The sequence below is a fragment of the Sciurus vulgaris genome, assembly GCF_902686455.1.
Source record: "Sciurus vulgaris genome assembly, chromosome: 7".
Classification (NCBI taxonomy): Eukaryota; Metazoa; Chordata; class Mammalia; order Rodentia; family Sciuridae; genus Sciurus; species Sciurus vulgaris.
In genome coordinates this window covers 87,028,485-87,050,379 of record NC_136467.1, presented here as the reverse complement: position 1 = coordinate 87,050,379, position 21,895 = coordinate 87,028,485, and the positions used below count along the sequence as shown (strand labels likewise).

General features: G+C 36.5%; 1 protein-coding gene across 2 annotated transcripts in view; it reads right to left on the bottom strand.

Annotated features, from left to right (window-relative positions):
• Positions 1–21,895, bottom strand: part of FILIP1 (filamin A interacting protein 1) — an 89,819-nt gene that overhangs the window by 27,578 nt on the left and 40,346 nt on the right. For both annotated transcript variants that reach the window (XM_079146511.1, XM_079146512.1), the window contains exon 3: positions 18,090–18,268. In XM_079146511.1, coding sequence (XP_079002637.1) covers positions 18,090–18,268 — 179 coding nt within the window. The remainder of the gene's footprint in view (positions 1–18,089; positions 18,269–21,895) is intronic.

Genomic DNA, 21,895 nt, shown 5'->3' with positions numbered 1-21,895 from the left:
TGTTATCACTGCCACACTGAGTGTTTCAGAACAACAGGGCTTTCTTTGGATCACTATGCATTCTAATTCACTGCCAACTTTTACAGGACTTTTCCACATATGCAAGAGATCTGCAGAAAATTCACATAACAACATTAAAAAAAAACTTTGAAAACAATATTTTACCTCAAATAAGTTTTTGCTTATCAAGAAATCATAAATTAGAGGATATATTTATAGTACATAGAAAGGCTACTAAAAGTCTACAGAACACAAAGAGTTGGACTGATGGTAGTAAGATAAGAGATCTTTTTTTTTTTTTTTTTTTTTAGTTCTGATACAAACTCCCCAAGGTTTTTGCGGAATGAGATTACTCCTCCCCTCCACAGAAAAACAGGAGCACTCCTCATACCCACAAGGTGCATCTTGGCCAGTTGCAGTCAAGGATTCCAAGGCATCAGTGAAAGTCACAATAAGCTGGTAATTTTCAATGGTTGTCACCATCCACACTCGGTAAAACCTGTAGCCGCGAGCTGAAAGGTTGTGGAATTCTTACAGCCCTTGTCAGAAGTCAGGACACTACAAATGTCCAAACCCTCCTTCCAAGATGGTCTTTGCGATAACACTTAGAAATGCCAACTAAGCCTATTAACAAATGAAATGCTCATGGAGGAGAGCAACTAAACATTGCTTAAATCAGAACAGATCTTGACTTCCTTACCTTAATACTAGGAAGCATAGTAGCTTTGTTTTTGTTTTTGTTTTTTTATAAGGGGGTACTGAAGTTTGTTCAACAGCAGCAGGCCCTGCTCAGCCCCCTACTCCAAGGGGAATTAACCGTCACATTCCAGTCCTGTCATCAGAACAATGAAAGGTGAATGTTGTGCAAAACAGCTTGGGACCACTAACTGATGATGTCATTCCTCCCTTATATGGTTCATTATTGTGCAGATTTACTTTGGTCTGTGAGAAGGGGTGGAGCTGCCCTGGACTGGAAGGGAAAGGCAGCGATTAAGAAGCCGGCAAGTGAACGGGAATTATGCTCCGCACTAAGGAAAATGCAATGGGGAGAGGGGTGAAGTTGGGGAGGAGGAATGAGATAAAGAAAAGATATGCATAAAACGTCAAATGGGCCTCACTCCTGATTTTTCAAACTAGCTAAACTCTGTCCAGTTCTATTCAGCACATACTGCAATTTAAATAGGAATCCCACTAGAGCCTCATTGGATTCAGCCACAGGGCAGAATTCATGTTTCCACTAACGTGCCTGTGCATTTGTGTATATCTAAATGAAAACACTGCAGTGTGGACTACAGAATGTCAAGTACCCCTTAGTTTAAAGATCATTTACAAATGGTTTTGCCCGAATTTTTTCCCCTAAAAATGATTTTCAATGGCAAAACAAACTACCCTCTGCACAAACTGGGTGAATACATTCAGCCAAATTTCAGTAAGTATCCATGTCATCATTCATTCAGGATGTTTTCAAAATCTTTTAGTATTTTTAGTTTTCTCTCTTCTTTTTCTTCCTCCCCACCCCCATTGTTTTCTTCCTTCTTTCCTTCCTTAATTCCTGAGTGATAAATTCAATTCACAAATGCATTAGGTAACTTAAAATTTCCAGCATAATTATTTCTAGCCCATATAGTCAGAATATGTATAATACATTATGAAATTCCACTTTAATTACAAAGTTAAAATATAATATCAGATAAATGAGTCTAGATAATTTTAAAGCTAATAAAATTGTCTATAATGCATTTTTAAGCCCTCAAATATCTTTTGTATTACATACAAAATGTGTTACAGCATAGAAAAGAACATGAAGAAAAACATAAGTTTGAGATCAAAATCATTGCTTTCCTACATTCCTTCATTCCTTTTTCCTTTTCCCTTTTGTTCAATCATGCCTTTTTTTTTTTTTTTTTTTTGAAGCCTCTAAGCTTACATTCCCCCCATTTTTTTTTTTTTTTTTTTTTTTTTTACTTCTTGACATAGGGACACACTAAATTGCCCAGGCTGGCCTCCAACTTCAGATTCTCCTGCCTTAGACTCCCTGAGAGGCTGGGATTACAGGCATGTACAACAACCTGGTTTCTGACTTCTTAATAGCAGAATTGAGTATTTTAAGGTTGCAGTACTGAATAAATGTATTTTGATTTTAGTTTTTTTGATAAAAGATACATGCAGCAATATTCATGAATAAGGTAAAATTACTGATATGAGTCAGTTCATTGTTTTGTATCTTTAGTTATATTAACATGGACAGGAAGACAGAAACTGAAACAGAACAGAAATTCCACCTTGGCCTGATGCACGCAAGGCTGCGCTGGTGCTAGCGTGGGGTAGGGTCTCAGTCATTGAGAGGCTGAAACCCTGTGCAGTAACTACTTAGTAGATAACTGGGGGTATGTTTTACAACTCCTCTGGCTTCAGTTTACTCAACTGCATAAAAAGGATATGGATTTTAAATTGCAGAATTGTTATGAGAATAAAATAAGATAATTTAAGTCCACAGAGTCAGACATATAGTGGGTCCACAATAAATAATAATATTTTTATTCACAGTTTTGTTCATTTTGATGATAGGTACTTTGCAAAAATACAAATTAATGTTCTAATTTTGACACAGACAATATAAATCCTTGTGATAAAGGGGAACCAAGGGGTTAGGATTAATTGCAATGCAAATGAAATCTTGCATTCAGTCTGCTTTGGTGATTCAGACTTGAGTTATGGCCCAGGGAAGCATTGATTATGTCCAAAACCATATGAAATCAATACTTAGAGACAAATGATAATAGCAAGAAGAAATGTTTTATTACCTTTGAAAAATCTTTTTTAAAACTACCATGAATGTTAATCAGACTTGTTTCTCCTCCTTAATGCCACTAAACAGCTATATTTGAAATTAATTTTAAACTCCATTATTAAGATTCACTTAAAATGGTTGTATTTATCATAATGAACATTCTCTGGCTAACTGACATTATTACTTAGTAGGAGTCTATTGGAAACTAGAAGAAATGTTAAAGTGGTGAAATAGCCCTCCTTAGAGTCACAGCAGCTAGAAATGCCCTGCTATTAGATCCTGAGGGGAAGGAACCACATTGTCTGTGTCTTTCTGTATTCAGAAAGTACCTTTTATTCACTCATTCAACAAACTCTTAACTGGTTGCTCACTGAGGTCCAGAGACTGTATTGGGCCCTGGGGATGTGAAGTGAACAAGATAGACAAGGTCCCTATCCTGATGGAGCTCACAGGAGTGATAAGCACCCTGAGGAAAGGGGGGCAATCTTGTTCGAAGGAGGTAACTATGGGCAGGGGGCTTACTCTGTAGAGATCTTCCTCTAAGGGGTGACAAATGAGGCTGAAGGAACCAGTCAAGCCAAGAGCAGAAGCCAGGGACTCCTGACAGGGTGCTCTAGGAGCTTTGCTCCAGGTCCAGGCCTTCATTTATTTAAGCCCCAAACTTAGGAGAAGATTCCATCACCTAATCTAACCAGAAACATAGCCAATACAGTAGTCCTCTTATCTGCAAGTTCACTTTCTATGGTTTCAGTTACCAGTGGTCAGCTGCAGTCCAAAAATATTAAATCGAAAATTAGAAAAATCCATACATTTTAAATAACATTTATTATTGTTATTTATTTATTATTGTGTATCATTATGATTGTTCTATTTATTTTTAGTTATTGTTGTTAATATCTTTACTATGCCTAATTTATAAAAACTTCATCAAAGGTACGTGTGTATTGGAAAAACATAGTGTATATATATATAGGGTTCAGTGCTATCTGTGGCTTTATTCATCCGCAGGGGATTTTTGGAACCAATTCCCTATGGATAAAAGCTATATATTGCTGCATCACTGAACTTTCATGCAAGGAATTTGTGGTTGTTTCTATGAGACAATGACAAGCTTACAAGTACTGCTTGCTAATTGTATGGGTGGCAAAATTCAGTTAGAGATTTGTTTTCATTGGGACATAATATTTGTTATGAGTTACCAATATTTTCAATAAGATCTGACAATTGGAAACAGGAACGTTGACTTGGCCTGATTTTCCACACGATGGTAAGGAGTTGGATTTTATCCTGACAGCTCTGATTTATGAGTAATATGTAGAGAATGTACTTGGGAGTAAGGAGGACAAGAGTGGAAACAAGCTGTCTAAAAGAAGCTATTGTAGTGCTCAGCCAAGCAATGTGATAGGAACTTAATAAGACTTTACCTTGGACTAGGGCAGTGAAAAGTGGATAAAGTACAAATTTTAATTTGGAAACAGAATCAATACAACTCATTGGTGGTTATATATGCAAGGTTAAGAGTGAAATAAGAAATAAGGATTACTAGGATTTTAATTTGGGTAATTAAGTGGAAGTACTTTTAACTAAAATAGCCACATTGGGAGAAACAGATTTGTAGGAAGTAACCAAGAGTTCCATTTTGGACACATTAAGTTTGAGAAGCCTATTAAAAAATCGAAAGGGTATGGTCTAATATGGACATTTATTCAATTATAATTTACTTCATGAGTTAAATAAAACTTTTCTTGTGATTGTGAGAATTAGTAAATTTTTTCTATGACTCATATACAACCAATAGAGGGTCCCCTTCTTAAACTTTTTAGTAAATATTAATTAAAATGTGTATTAATGCTATATAATGCATGTGGTTGGTACTATTGTGATTAAGGAGTCCCCAGCTAAATCCTATGATCACTGTGGGCCGAGATCTTCTAAAAGTAATCATACTTTGGAGCACGGGATCTTAGACACAGAGTATCCATCTGGTTGCCATTGAGCATCATGACCTGACCAAACGACTTAAAACCTAGTCTTCTTAGAATTGCTCCTTATTCAAACAGATCTTGGAAGGAGAGAGGAAGGAGAAGAAGGTGGAGGAGATTCTTCTGCATTTATGAGAAAGACCTAGCTTAGCATACGGCAAACGGGAAGTTTCTCCATGTGTGGGTGTACTAGGCTTGCCAATTCATTGTGCTTTCATCTCAGGAGACACTTTGTGCAGCAGAGGAAGTTATTCTCCAGAAGTCTGAGGAGTGGATGCACAGGACGGTTGCGGGTGGAGGGAATAGAGTGAGCAGGCAGGAAGATCATCAAAGGACAGACGAGAAGCCCTGCACTGGAGTTCTTTAGTTGGGGCAGGGGTGTGTTCAGGATCTCTCCCTGGAGGCCTAGAGATAGTGTAATAAATCTGGGCAGTAGTTCTGGACACAATTGTGCCTCCTTCCTTGGGAGAAATAGCATCAAAATCTTCTAGTATGTTACAGATTCTAGGAGGAGTCAAATAAATCTGAGAGCATTAGAAAGCTAAGCAAATCAGAAAGACTTGAAGGAGGGAATGATGAATGAGATACCAGGATTAAGTTAAAACACTTTCCGGATTAGAATATAGGATTTGGTGACATTGTGATGAATGACAAAGACTAAGCAAACTAGAGTATTCCTCCCTTCTAAATAGCACTTTGGATGTGCAGCAGCCATAGTCCAGCATTTCCAATTTCCTTTATTCTTCAGACCAGATACATGTGCTTCCTTAAGTATTTGAGAATAAATACATAAAAATAACTCTCAGTGAGTTCTTATAGGATATTAGGAGCTATATAGAAAATAAAAAGAAAATCCTTTAGGCACAGCATTCTGAAACTCAAGAAGAATGAAGGAAGATTAAATAAAGTTGAACTCTAGTTTAGTTGCAGCTGAAGCTCACTTCAGCCCCTGAATATTATTTGAATAGTTTCCTGGCTAAGAGTTCACATCCAAGAGCTGAATATGTTATGCATTGAGCATGAAAGACCCAACCTTTGATTAATCTTTTCTGTTCAAACTTTTCACCACATGAAGTACTTTCCAAACACAAGCATTCTTGGAAAAAGAGTGCACACACAGTCAAGAAGCCAGAGAGGAGCAACCTCCAAACATTGAAAACACCACTTTCCCAAGTTCCAGCTCCCTCTCTGGAGTCCAGGATTTGTAATGCTAATCTGAGTGCCTTCTTCTACTCTGGAAAAAAGTAAAAATATAAAAGTAATGTAGTTATTCACTCCAGTGCTAAGAGGCACACATTTTCCCAGCACTGTTCTTTCTTAACTCTTTCTCAAAGTATGAATTAGTGCAAAAACATTTTATCTGGTATTTATAGTGGTGATAAATAGATGCCAATTTAGAATAGCATTCCCAGAGTTTTTCATTTCAGAGAATAATCTCACTTATCACTTTTTAATATTTGATTTTGTCCACAGTACAGAAACAAGCTATTAATTCAATTAAAAAACTCAATTTAATTAGACTGGAATTTGGGGAACAAAAACTCCCACTCAGTTGTGGGAAATTTTCACCTTTAAAGCAGTTGCTTTTGCAACCTGGATTCATTTGTTCTCTCTGGAATTTATATACCTTGATAATGCTTCAGTTCATTTAAAAAAATCAATTGGAAACTTTGGTTTTGCATTTTCTGACATAAAGAATATCTGTTCAGAATTGTTCAATTGCCTGGCATTATAGTCGTCTGAAGTGCGGTGATCCTATCAATGTACAGCTAGATCAGAAAACATTAAAAAAAAAAAAAATCTGTCACTACAAAGTACTGTTTACTCACTGCCTGTGTGTTTGTCACTTGGGTAGACTCTGAAGCTATAATTACTAACTGAAAATTTGTCTGTTAAAGTACCATTCTAGCTAGATTGTTTGCTGTTTTCTCATAATTTTCATTGTGTGTTTTTAAAAACATTTGCTTAAGTTCATTAGGGCTGAAACAGTGAAAAATAGGTCTGAACTTAAATTTGCATATGTTTACTGTATCACTCACAACCAACTTCTTTATCAAAACATGAAGTAAATCCATAGACTTTCTAAATGAGTAAGTTTGTATCTGGATTTCACTAAATGTATACAGAACTTCTATGAAAAATACATACAGTTAAATCCCTCAGTTTGTAAACTATTAGGGGGAGATCTTCAGATGAAGCTGTTTTTTGTTTTTTTGTTTTTTCCTTTTTCTTCCGCTTTTAAAGCAGTCTGTTTTCTACAGTTCTTGGGAAGAGAAAGTTATTCTCCGTATTATTCTAATAAGCCAGTCCAAACTGTGATTAATATATTATTATTTTCAAGATACAAAATGTTTTCTGTCACTTCTTTTTAATTTTATTACATTTTTTTAATATAGGAAGTTATAGAAATAAATCAGTAAATTTATGACCTCAACAAAGTTACTGTAGCAGTTTTTCTTCCAAAGGACGCTTATAGTTACTACATATTTTACTTCTCATAAAATTTTATGTGGCTAAAAATCTCAGTATTGCTTTTTTGTAGAAAGTAAGTCATTATTGTCCAGCTACATGTTTTAAAATTATGTTTTACTTCACAAATAAAATTTTTTATTACATAGGATTTATCTATCCTTTGGAAACTTAAAAAGTAAATGCTTTATTTTGCCCTGGCATAAACCAAAACTATTAGAGAATGGTTCTTCTGAAATGGTCAAAACCAGCTCAGGCCAGAGAAAAATGAAACTAATATATGGTCAGTTATTCCCCATGTTTATAAATAAATTCTCTCTAATACACATAAAAATGACTATGATAATGACCGTTACTAAGGGATCCAACTTTTTCTGATTGATTCAGAATTCTATTTTTAAAATATATTTAATTTCTATATCTACTATAATCTATCTCCAGGAATTCTATCAGCTCCATTGATCTGTCTATTCATATACCAGTAACATAATATTTCAAAATATTAGCTTTTTTAAAATTTATTTTTATATATATTTTTAGTTGTTGATGGACCTTTATTTTATTCATTTATATGCTGTGCTGAGAATTGAACCCAGGTCCTCACACATGCTAGGCAAGTGCCCTACCACTGAACCACAACCCCAGCCCCACATTAGCTTTAAAATAAGTTTTTCTTTCTGGCAGGAAATTTTCTACTGTTTTATTTTTTAAGAATTTTAACTATTCTTACTTGTGTGGTTTATTTATTTAAAATTTTAACTATTCTGACTTGTGTGGTTTTTATATGAACTTTAGAACCACTGGATTTATTTCCCTTAATTAAAAAAGAATTTTTAGGATCACATTAAATTTGTTATCTTTAATAGGATCACATTAAATTTACAGACGACTATGGGGGAGACTTGACATCTTTATAATGTTGAGTCCTAGCATATAGTAAGTTTCCATTGCTCTCAGTCTTTTTCATGTCTCTAGGTAGAATTCGAGATGTTTCTTTATGAAGGTCTTTCACATTCTAAAGTTTATTACTAGATAGTTCATTTCTAAAATCGTATGTATTATTTTATTTGGAAATATGAAAACTTGATTTTTGAATATTGATTTTATGTAGATTTTTACTTTGCTACCTCACTAAATGTTTGTAGTAGATTTTCAGTTTTATTAAGTCTAACTACAATTAAATAAAAAAATAATTGCCCCCAAACAACCAGAGTTTACTTTTCCAATATTTTGCATTGTTTTCAAAATGTCTGAGTTGTGATTTAGTGAAATTTAACATAGCTGTTCTCCAACTGTTTAGTATATGAGTGGGCAGGAGGGAATCACTATTGGGCATTATATGCTATGCCTTGTGAAAGGGACTTTTTCTATTATATTATGGCGGTAACTCTATGATACAGGTGCTCAGTTAGTCCCATTCAACAGAAAAAACAAAAAAAAACAAGAATCAGTGAGGTCAGATAACCTATTTGAGGTCACAGATCAGTAACAGGTCAGGATTTGAATTCACAGTTATTTGGTTCCAAATGAAAAGTAGGACACTAAGGAAATGACTGTCTCTAGATTATAGATTTTGAGGAGTCTGGCATCACATAACTAGCACATCACAGGGAAGGAGGTGACTGAAGTTCACGAGATATTTGTAAACAGTTTCATCAATACTCTAAAACTAGCCACAATGCCACATGACTTCTCCTCAGCTCATAGATGGATTCTTTTACTAATGAAGGGAATACTCATTGCAGGCCTCAAACTCATTTGTGAAGTACAATTATCTTAAATTTTCTGTATTTCTTATGTATAATTTCTATTATGGGGTCCCATTCCACCAGGTGATAGAAACTTTATCTTAGTCAATTCTGGGTAAGCTCACGGAAGTCAGGTTACCCTTTAGTAAATTCATAGACTCTTCTGGCAAGTCAGGGTCTTCTGAGTAATTCTAGGGCTTCAATATTTTCTGGGACCATTTGGAAGGTGGGTGGGAGATGATCTGGTAATATTTCCCCATTGACATCCTCTGAGATGCTTACTGTGGTCTCTGATCTCAACTGTCAATCTGTTCAGGTTATAGATCCAAGCTGGCTTCAGGAGACCCAGACCATCCTGGTACCCCGATTTCATATTTCTAGCTTTCGGAACTATGAGAAATGAATACCTGTTGTTTTCGTCACCCAACCTATAGTATAGAATTTGTTATGGCAGTTCAGCACACTAAGACACTCCTGGGCTCCACCTAGTAATCCCTTTTGTCTCAAATTTCCCACACCAAATCTCTCTGAGATTACTCTTCATTTTGCCCCTTTTCACCCCCAAAAGCTTAGAATAAAACCTTTTGTTTTTGTTTGTTTGTTTTCTTGGTGCTAGGGATTGAAATCAGGTCCTTAAGGATGCTAAGTACATGCTCTATCACTGAAATATAGGCCCAGCCCAAAGCTTTCTCTTTTGCACTACCACTCCCATAACATAGTTATCACTTGTTTCCTTGCTTTTTTTCTCTCAAGAAAGAATCTTCTCTAAATGGGAATAAAATTGGATGCCCTTGATTGCATATTCCTTCTAATGTTATACCTAGATTCTTGCTTCTGAAATCCAAAAGACAAGATCTTGACTTCTCTCTTCTCTATGTAACATCTTTCCTCTGAGGAAGTAGTTACTCCTGATTGACTGCTCAAAAGAGGACAGGTAACAGAAACTATTAGGTTAAAAGACCCAATTATTATCACTCTCCAGTAAATTTTTATAACTGAGATAAGGCAAATAATAATGTTGAAGCTATAGTAATTATAATTGTATCACTTAGATTCTGAGGCTGTAAGAGATAGAGTCACCCAAGTTGCCTAAGATGATGAGAGTTCTTAGAAAGAATATCCCAAAAAGTGAATTAATATGGAAAATTGTCTCTACAGCCAAATAGGCCCAGGGAGAACCATTAATACTGTTCATTATTGTTACCATAAACCTAAAATACCAGTAACTCAACAACAGTACTAGTGATCCGATGCTTGTCAACTTCTCAGAAATTGGATGTCCACTGTCATCCTAGTCCTGCAGTAGCTATTATTGACTCTTTGAGTTTTGTGTTTTGGAGGATTCCCGCCCCCCCTTAGATTCTGTTGTTTTTCATTCTTTCTGTCTCATATGTCTCAAGAGTGTGCTACAATGTTTTAGTTGGTCACTATAAAACAGAACACATTATTTGGCAAATTTTTCATGGTGGGCACCCATAACCCCTAGTCTCCCCTGTTTTATACATTTGAGAAATGTTGAAACGCTGAAATATTTTAATAAAATGGGTCCATCCTTTGCCCAAAAATTTCAGAGTAGTAACAATGGGTCCACAATGTAAAATGGGGTCAGTCATCATCAGGTGACTTAATATTTTCGCTGGTGGTTAAAGCATGCTCTCTCTAATCAAGCAGTCCCTGTCACTCATGCCAAGTGTGCTCAAGAGCTCGATCTGCTTCATCCTCTTACTGCCCAGTTCTAAAGGCGCTTGAGTTGGAGACCACAACTTATCCATCTAACTGGCTGTAACCACAATTTACATGATCACATGACAAGAAGAATAAGAGTGTTCTTTAAATTTCCCAGAAGAGATCTCATCAGTGAATCAGGAACTTAGAATTTCAGGGACTACCTGATAATATCCTGAATACTTTCTGGAACAGAATAATTCTCTCAGTGATTGGTTCAGATCTAGAGAGATATGCCACCTACCACTACTGGGTTCTCATGCATTATGGTTCATGTTTAAATTCAAATATCAACTGCCATTCTTGCTTCTTCTTGGACTTTTGCACAATGGGGGATCAAATACTAAGACTGAGATATTCTTACATGATTTGTTAAAATCTCAAATAGCAAATTGCGTTTCTTGCCCATTCTTCTTTCAAATCAACTTTATTGTGGCCAGTTTTCTCCCTCCCTGCCACCTCTTTGTATGATATCATTAGGGTTCTTCCTGGTCCAAGTCCTTTGCATTTGGTGGTGATGGTGATGTTATGGAAGTCCAGATACGTTGAATATAATTAAGCAAAATTCTCAGCCAGGTTAAGCCCTAAGATCAGGAAAACATTGTCAACATCTTTTATCTATAGTAAAATGCAATCAGAGCTGACATTTATATTTAAACATAGCCTAATAGGCTCTGAAGTTGAAGGTATAGTTTTCACTCAGGTTGCAACACAAGACCCTGAATTATCAAATATGATTTAACTGCATTTTTTTGGATTAAAAAATTTTAAAAAGAAAGGAAAATGCATTTGAGAACTATTTCTATAACATTAAAATAAGTTAATTCATTGTATAACCCTCGATTAATCAAAAAATTTCATTAATTGGACAGCCCATTTCACTAAGTATCCTTTTAAAAGTTATGTTAGTCTTAGATCTAAGGCTGCTGGTTCAATGACTTTGAGAATGAGGGTGCTATGAAGCTTGGGAGAAAGATCTCATCTACAGCATTTTTGTTCAGGTGGAATCTAATGAAACAGACCTCAAAGGGCATTTTTAATGGTCTCTTTCATATTCAATCCAGAGGGCACCTAGTTAAGAATGAGTGGCAACATGCTCCTACTTCCACCCTGCTGATAATATTTTGGATTTTTAAGAGGATCAACAACTCTAACCTCAAATGTCCCAACACTGGGATGCTGTTTTTTTGAGTCACTCTGATTGCCTGGTCCCTTCAAATAATATGTAACATCTCTTACACTATCTTCCAACCAACTCATCCCCACAAACATATACCTGAGCTATGCACTAAAGGTAATAGCTCATCACCTCTGAGTCCTTTATTTTCATCACATTTTCCAATAGTAAGCAGAATTTTCATATCACAAGAATAAGAGGAATTGGAAGGTGGAGTTTGATCTTGTATAATCAAAATCAACTGTAAAATAAATTAAGGCTAGTTTCTTGGACCTCTAAATTCTAATTCCTATCCTTCCTTAAAAATCATCCATTCCAAAAGATCCAAAGGATCATTGTGTTAATTCCACTAGTGTGAAATGTGCAGAATCAGCAAATCCACAGAAATAAAAAGTCGATTATTGGAATCCAGGGACTGATGAGGGTGAGGGAAGAGTTTAGGAGGAAAGGGAATTAGCTGCTAATGGATATGGGGCTTCTTTTAGGAGGGAGAAAAATGTTGGAAAGTTAGATTGTATGAAGGCTGCAGAACCTTGTGAATATGCTAAAAACCATTGAATGATGGTACATTTAAATGATGATTTTATGTTATATGAAGCATATATTAACAAAGCTGTTTTTTAAAAATGTCATTAAAAAAATCATGCATTCCAGTAGGTCATATCTCATGACCAAGTTAAGGTCTGTGAATTCAATATGCAGTCTAAGTCACTGGTCAGCTTTCTAAGTCACCTTTCTTTCATCATGCATTGAGGAAATGCGGTTCATTTTATTAAGAAGGTAAGAACTTGGAAGCAGAAAAAGTTACTTTTCAAGCCTTGACTCTGCCAATTAACTATTGGCAAGTGACCTTAGTGGAAAGATCTTAACCTCTCTATTCCCCTCTCTGCTACTAGGGATAATAATTACACATCACATAGTTTTGCAAGAATTAAACAAAATGGGAAATATGTGTAGTTTATCAGGGAGGTCAATAAAATTAACTCTGCTATTGAACAGCCTTTAGCAGAGTGCTAAGCACAGAGAAGAGGCTCAGATTTTTTGCTGATATGTTCCACCCATTGATTACTTTCTTCTTGATAACACTTGGACATTTTACAGCATCAGTAATCTTTTTCAATAGATTGCTTCCTTGTGATCTAAGCTACCAATGAGAAAAGTCAATTTTGTCACCATGTTTTAGAGATAAGGCAACTAAATCTAAGAAACTTGAAAATATTATACCAGGAAAGGAGATGTGAATTTTTTTCTACAAAGTAGATTAAGAATATTTCTGGTCATGCAAGTGGTGCACACCTGTAATTCCAATGGCTCGGGAGACTGAGGCAGGAGGATTGCAAGTTCAAAGCCATTCTCAGCAAAAGCAAGGCACTAAGCAACTCAGTGAGACCCTGTCTCTAAATAAAATACAGAATAGGGCTGAGCATGTGGCTCAGTGGTCGAGTGCCCCTGAGTTCAATCCCCGGTATCCCCCGCAAAAAAGGACTATTTCTGAAAGGGAGACTATCAGAGAAGAAGGGAACCAGAGGCAGGGAAGAGGGAAAGATAATGAAGAGTAATGTGGGAGTAGATGTGATCAAAGCATATTATATGCATATAAGAATATGCCACAATGAAACCCATTATTCTGTATAATTAATATGCACTAATAGAAATAAAGACTATTTCTGAGCATTTCAGTCTTCTAAATCAAGTTTTCAGAAATAGTAGGTCTGACTGGTTGTTTCAACACGTAGGCGAACTAGAACACACTGTCCTATGGATCACCAGGCAAATGCCAAATACCCCTTCACATTGACATAAAGAAAAATACCAAAACAGGACTCAAAGGCTTCCTCTGCACTCAAGCCTCTGATCCTACAGTCTGGACTTCACAGGTTAAAGGATTTCTCTTGAGATGCTGATTTGTGCTTTTAAAGAATTAACTTATACTTGGAAGCCTTGCTGCAAGATTATATGATGATGTCATTATGTAGTTCCAGCTGAGCCTATAAAATCCAAAAGTTTTACAATCTATATTTACAGTGATAGATTTAGACAGCATTCCCGCACATCATTTACACATACACACATTTCTTTACATCTCAGACTGCTTTTTGATTTAACTGTTTTCTCTATTTTGACATTCTTGGAGTAGCCCTAGTGAAGCTTAAGATTAAAATCACAAGTCTTGCAACTCAGTCAGGGTAAAAAGTATAACCCCTTAAGGTGATCTCATGTACTCAGAATTATACTTCAAAGATCAAATTCACTTGAAATATGAACCAAAAAGAATATAGCATTTAGACAAGATTTCTTTACCCAATCTTAATTAATACAATGAAAGACATTTTCATTTTTATTATTAACAATGCTAATTAAACAATACATTTTTAATTTTTTTATTTTAGTTGTAGACAGACACAATACCTTTATTTTATTTATTTTTATGTGGTCCTGAGGATTGATCCCAGTGCCTCACACATACTAGGCGAGCGCTCTACCATTGAGCCACAACCCCAGCCCAAACCAATCTATTTTTATGTTGTTTTCTCTTTTTAATTTGGGCTGTGACTGTTTGTAAAAATAAATATCTAATGGTAATGACTTATGATCACAGTCTTGTTCACTTAGAATAAAGGAAGCCAAGAACAATATAGTACACATTTTAGGTATGTAATCTGTAGCAAAAGATGAGTTTAATGACTCTTGAAAAGTGAAAAATAATTTCTGCATTTATTATTTTTTAGACTGTAAAAGGGTAAGGTCAGGGGCATTAACAAGTACTTTAGGGGGGCTTCATTTATCTCCCCCATAAACATCCATCAGCCTCACAGCATAACTATCAAAAATAAAATGCAATGTAACTAAGACACTGTATGTATGTACCACACAAAAGCAGCTTCAAAACAAGTTCCCAGGCTGCTCCTTCTAACAGACTGCTAACCTGAAGCTTCTCCCTGGACAGTCTAGAATCATTTGATTACTTCCATGCCTATATCTTCACAAAAAACATCACTCTGCCTTTTAAGATTAGGTATCATAGTTCAGATGCAACACGGATGGGGAGCCTACACACTCAGAAAAGGAACATAAGTCATTTTTGTACAATATACGTATTTGCACAAAAGGGCTAGACCAGTGTCCTGCACTATGTGATCTTGGTTGAGCTATGTAATTGTCTGGGCCTCAGTGTTCCCAACCTGGAGACTAAGGTACTTGAAAGGGCTGGTCTCAGAAACTTTTGCAGCCTTGGAGCCTAGGATTCCTGGTTTCATCAAGTATCTGAAACCGGATTGTTAATCCACACCTCTCTCTGATGCTGTGCCTGGGTCCCTTTTTGTCATGTTTAACCATTTATTCTGGACAAAGTGAGAAACCCTGACAGAACAGGACAAGCGCAAAGAAACTTAGACGCTCCTGAGTTTGGGAGAAGTTCCCTGTTCTATGGGTGTCCCTCACCTTACCCTTCTATTGACACATCAAAAAGCAGTGTGGAGTGGAGACAGTGCAGAGTCGCACACCCAGAGGGGGAAAAGCTGATGAGTGATTAGGAGAAAACCACTTAGGCTTATCTCAAGCTTCACTTTCTTCCTTCCTTTACTCATGCTCACAGTAGAAATAAAGGGTAATGATTCCGAAGGGAAGTCCTTGGCTCTGTTTTTGTTTGTCTGTTTCCCCTCACAAAGGGTTCTTCAGAGAAGAGGAAGGGAGCGCAAAGCAAAGATGCAAACAAAGGACTTGGGACCCACTACACAAGGACTCCCACTTGCGCACAGAAACCCTGCTTCTTAACTAACTGCAGCCCAACTTTCTCTGCAGGTGCCATGGCCGGGTAGCGTCTGGGAGCGCCCCGGGCTGGTGCGCTGCGGTGCCCCCGCTGTCCGCTCCCCTGAGACTTGGCCCACGGGAAAGCAAGCCTCGAGGTCAGCATCCTGCCAGCTCCTATAAGTAGATCTAATTATGACCGCTTACTTCAAAAAGAGGATTTAACCCAAAGCAGATTTAGCAGGGCAGTTTCCAAAGGACAGCAGGAACCCCAGGCATGACCTTTGAGAAAATCCTAAAGGCTTCGCTGCCCGGAAACTGCAAGCCAGTCAACATAAACGCCTCAGATGGCAGAGAATTTCAGAGACGCCAACCTGATATCAGGGCTCTAGTGGGGGCCTTTAATTTAGAACAAAGTGTCTGTTAGAGTGTGTCCGTGGCGTGTGCACTGGAGCTGAGTCGGTATTGAGCTGAGAAAAAACTGACACCCCATCCCCAATAAAAAGTACTAAATTAAACGTGAACGTGTTTAGGAAGCTAAACAAGAGTCAAAGATCTCTTAGTGAATATTTGCCTAAAACGTGGAAGTTTGGGGCTGTATTCCAGTGATGCTGATCAAAGTATCAAAAGCTTGTTAAAATAACTTTTTAAGAAAAACTTACTTGGACTTATATGACTTTCTACATAGCACTTTGTTCAGAAGAGGAGGTGGTTGTTTTGATGAAATTAACTCCATAAAAGGCAAAGAATTTTTCATCTAAAGTTGACCAACATTTAAGTTAGTAAATAAATACTTCTGACATAGACTCATCCCATAATGAATATGAAAAAAAGGTGAATTGTTATGTGTCATTATTTCAGTTGCTCTTACTGTGCACACAAATACAAAAAGGAAAACAAAAAAAGAAAAAGAAACAGCTGGGATAAATAATCACTCCATCCACACACCTCAATTTAACCAACTCTGTAAGTGAACTGGTGCCACCTCAGACTTTATTTTAGGTGGGCAACTATGGAAAAGACAGACATCTAGTTTACAAAGTGATCAAAAATAATTCACACAGGTGCTCTTTAACAGTATTTAACTTAAAATATTTTTTAAAAGCCAATATCAAACAAGTTCCTACATTTTTACCTGACCACACAGGATATCTAACCAGATTATTGCATATGTAATTAATATTATCTTTTTTGTAATTAATGTTGTAATTAATATTGTGTTGTTTGCCATAGGGTTGGAAACTTCTCAGATATTGAGGTGGTGGGGTTTATTCTCACTGGTTACACAAAAATGTCAAATCAAATCATCAATTTGTTCAAACATTAGTAAATCTTACAGGAGCTTAAGGCAAGCCCAAGAATATCTTAAATAAGGGATATAAAATGTAACACTTCAGTCATTGTTCTCTTTTCCATTTCACCTTCCCCAAGGGATGTGCCCAATCCAATATTAAATGTTACCAATAATTTTTTTAAAAAACTTAAACACAACATGCTCTGCTTTATTCTTTATTTACTCTGTGATAGCTTTTTCTGGTATGTAAAATATTCTGCAAAAACCAAATCTTTCCTTATACCTAAATAATAAAGCTGGAATAGAAGAAGCTGTTCTCTAATGGCTCTCAATTTGCAAGCTCTCAACACAGATGCAAGCATGCTTGATAACTAATACTTTGGGATTCCATGTTGTTGATTTCAAAGATGGTGGAAGTCACAGACATAACAAGTCAGCTGAGGAAAGGGAGAGGATAAAAGATGGTAGAGAAGACTTGATTACAAAGGTTTTCAGTTTGGAATCTCTGCTTCATATGTGTCAATTTCTGGTTTATGAAAACTAAATGCCTTACAAGAACAGCCATGGAAACTCCACACACTAATTTTTTGTTTGGTTTTGTTATTTAACATAAAGTCTTTAAAAGTATGAAACCATTAGAAAGTTAAGCAGAGTTCTAATCATTAAGTAATTTATATACATCCAAATATTAAGATTTTCTACACTAGTATTAAGAACAGAATTCAAGATGGTTAGGTTCAAGAATTTGCCTTTCTGAAAAATGAATTAACACCAAAGAGAAAAAGAGTATTTTTTTTCAAGAGGAGGCAATTTATAGGAAGGCTTTTCAAATAGAGCTACTTCATTGATCAAGCTCAAATATAAGTTCGCTGGGTTTCTTTCCAGCTTCATGGTTTTTAAGGGTTTTAGCATCCTTGTGAGAAGGTGGCACCCTATTTTCATGCACCCCCAAACATGTTCATGAAAACTGTCTCACTCTTCATGGTTATAAACCATTCAGAAATTGGAATTTAGAAACTCGTTTGCTATGACTGAGGTTGGGTACCAAGGCACCCAACCATAGTGCCACTATTTGGAAGCCTGACCTCTGAAGGGAGGGGCAGAATGCAAGGGCGGCCGGCCTCCAGATGTGACTGGCGGCACACGTGCACATTACCTCTCCCGCTCCTGCTCCAGCAAGTTGGTGAAATCGTCGCTTTTGTTCATGTAGTCAGTGTGTTTGTGCTTCTCGTTCTCTAACTCGTACACAGTACGCCTGTGACACTTCTCTGCCAGCAGCAGCTGCTCTAGCATGCGCCGGTAGGTTTCTTTCTGCTTTTCCTCAAGTCTGTCCAGCTGAGTAGGCAAAGGTGGGAAAGAGCTTAATATTTTATTTCACTTGCATTTGACTCATACATTGGTCTAGTGACTTATTACCTAAAGGGGAAAACATCAAATGTGATATTCTCTGCCATTTCCCCAATCCCATCATTTTCTCTCTGTCAACTGGCTTCATCAAGTAGCCATGATAAGCTGCATTTTAACTTCTGTCCTTCCGATCCTTTTTCTGTAAATACATGTTTGGTCCCTAAACTTGCAGGAGAATGAACTCTTCCAATTTTGATGAGATGGCCCAAATCCTGTACTTGAAAAAAAAGATGGGTAACATCCTTCCTGATCTCAGAAAAATTAACATCTCAGCATGTACAGGTACAAAACTTCTCCTCTGAGAAGTAATTATCATTGTCACAATCTTATTTTAAGGCTTGCAGCTATATGTATTCTAGGAAAAATATATTAAGGATCCAAAGTCGTCTATTTTAAGAGATGCTAAATAAAAGGAGGATTTTAGAACTTGTAGAGAGTACATAGCTCTAAAACCAATTTTTTTTTTTTGCAATTTAACACTTATTTACTGGAAAGAACAAATATGATTAATTATTTGAATATATAGTTTTCATTATGTATCATTTAATCATTTAAGATATATATCACATTACAGAGAAAGTATTAATAATGATTCTTCTTATTCGTATGTAATCATCATTTTAAGATTAGCTCAAAATAAAAGCAGTCTTAAATATTATTATAGTGTCTTTTTTTTTTTTTTTTTTTTTACTTTTTCTCTGGACAGAGTATAAGATCTTTAAAGAATCATGTCTTGATCATCTTTTTAGTCTCTAGTGCCTAGAACAATGTCTAGAACAAATTAGGTGTTCAGTAAATGCTTAAATCTTATAATATTGATATTTTCCTATCATACTTACTATTCCCCCCTCTGTTTTTGTTTGGTACTAGGAATTAAACCCAGGGGCACTTTACCACTAAGCTACATCCCCAGTCTTTTTTATTTTTTATTTAGAGACAAAGCATTGCTGAGTTGCTGAGGCTGGCCTCAAACTAGTGATCCTCCTCCCTCATCCTCCTGAGTCTGGGATTACAGGCATGTGTTACTATGCCCAGCTTGCTCTCTCTTAAACTCTATATAGATCAGGATTTCTGAAGGTTGGCACTGCTGAGGCTAGATCATTTATTGTGGGGCTGCTGTGCACTGAGGGTGTTTAATAGCATCTCCACTATGCGATGTCCTGTGCATTAGAAGATGTTTAGCAGCATCTTTGGCCTTCCCACTAGTTGCTTGTATCACCATCTCCAGTTGTAATGACCAAACTACATTGTCAACTGTCTCCTGGAAGGAGAAATCCATTAGCTTACTACACCCCAGTTAAAACAAGTGATCTAGTTAAAATCCATTCTCAGTCTTAAAATCAACTCCCTAAAACCCAGTATCTCCACAGGATATCAATGTCAGAGTTGTTCTTTGGTAGTTTTCTATGTTTGCCCTTAAGTTATAAGAAGTATTTGTGATTCTTTTTGCAGTTTCATGATGTATCTATTGTAAATGGATCCTTTCTTGGGCCCAAAATAAAAAAAGAGGCTTCCCCCATCATCCTTAGTAACTTTTTTCCAGATCTCCACAACTTTAGCTTAGGAGCAAATGACCCAATGGAGACTGGTGGAGAAGTCACGTTAACTGGTAGCTGATAAATATAAGATCAGTAGCATTTGGCAAATTACACTTTTATATCTTCTGACAAATTTTTGTAGCCTTAAATGGATGGTTTATACAATTGGAATAGCTCTTATTGACAAACTATTCTAAGAACTCTCCCAACTTTCTACAAATGTGTTTCTCATCATATTTCATAGAATTTTTCAAGCACTGCTGAAATATCATCATCATCAGAAATCTGGAAGAAGGACTGGGATGTGGCTCAGTGATAGAGTGTTTTCCCTGCATGTGCAAGACCCCAGGCATGACCCTCAGCAACATGTACACACAATGTGGAGGGAATGACTTGTTCTTCTTTTTGATCCTTTTTATCATAAAATAGGACTCTCCATCTTTGAATATGAAGAACAGCTTCTACCAATTTTTTTATACCCTCTGCCACTACTTCCCAGGGAAGGAGGAGTGACTTATTTGAAGATTATATCTGGAATAGGGAACTGGGCATGTGCAGCTCAGTCTTTCATCTATTTTTCATTCAGCCTGCCATAGGATGATATGACATGCTCTGAAGGCTCCAACTTTCCCCTAGGATCTCTCAATCCATTCAAGAAAACATGGAGAGGAAGATGGTGGCATTATTAATTGGATGGTTGACAGAGAAATCCAAAGAGACAGTGATTACATGGACGTCTGGAAGAAAAAATAGCACATGGAAATATCAAGTGTTCAGGAGCAGCCTTACTTAGTTTCAACACTTTCTGTCCATGTGGGCCTTTGAGACTGGCTGTTCACAGTAGCTTTAGTCCAAGGCTAGACCACTGGAATAAGTTGCTGGGATCTCTGTGAATAATGCTCACTTGGCCCACATTAGCACAGCTTGACCCCACCTTTAGTATACCATCAGGAAAACAGTCTTTTCGTCTTGTAATGCATAGTTTCTGGGGAATTGGGTTGCACAGTGGGTTTTTTAGGCAGAACTGTGGACCCAGACTTTAGACTTCAAAACCGCAAATGCTTCTTCTTCATAGCATTAGTGTGAGGATCTAGCTTTTAATTTTAAACTCCACAAGTAAGAACTTAACATAGGTAGCAATACAGCATCTGTGCCAGATGCTATTTCTTTTTATTTTGTCTGAAAATACATCAAACTCCTAAGAGAGAACTGAGGTGGCCTATTCTCTTGGCAGTCTATGAAGACAAACTCCCATAACTATAGACCCTATAGATTCATGAGTCATATGTACCATGTACCTGGATTTTGTTTTTCAGGATCCAAGCTATAGCTCAGTCTAGAGGAATGGTTTTGATTAATTGAATAGCAAAAGTGGAATGGGCACCTATTACTTTGGAAATACAGCTTCCACTTGGACAGAGGTGGAAGGAAAATTGAATGAGATCATCACACAACCAAAGGCCAAAATTTACTAAGAAAAGAGTGTACCTGGAAGTCTTTTTCTAATGAATCAAATTGGCAGATTAATGCAAAGTCTTGAGATGGGGAAAAATTTCAGTATGTTTTAGATAAAAGGGTCTTTGTTCAGGAAATGTTTTGGACTGTTACCTGAAGAGGGCTAACTGGAGATATTATAAGGAATTCAGGAAGAGAGAAATCAACTTAAAAGGAAATACAAGATCTTAAAGATCAAATCAGATTTATACAAAGGGGAAATGTATCTAAGTCTCTCAAAGATAGAGCCATAAAAAAAGATCCTGGAGCTGGGAACTTTCTTATAAAAGTTTGTGAGTGTGAAATTGGTATGATAATAATTGCATGAGTCCTAATAAACTCTTGCATTCCTTGGAAAAAATAGAATATAGGGACTTCAGGATATATTTATGTAGCTTTGAAAATACCAAGACCAAGTCATTTTACTGAAAAGGAAAGTAAAAACAATTAATTTATATCTTTCTGGCTGCAATTGAGCAGAACAAGAAATTAAAAAGAAAGAAACCAAAACCTTAATTTTTCT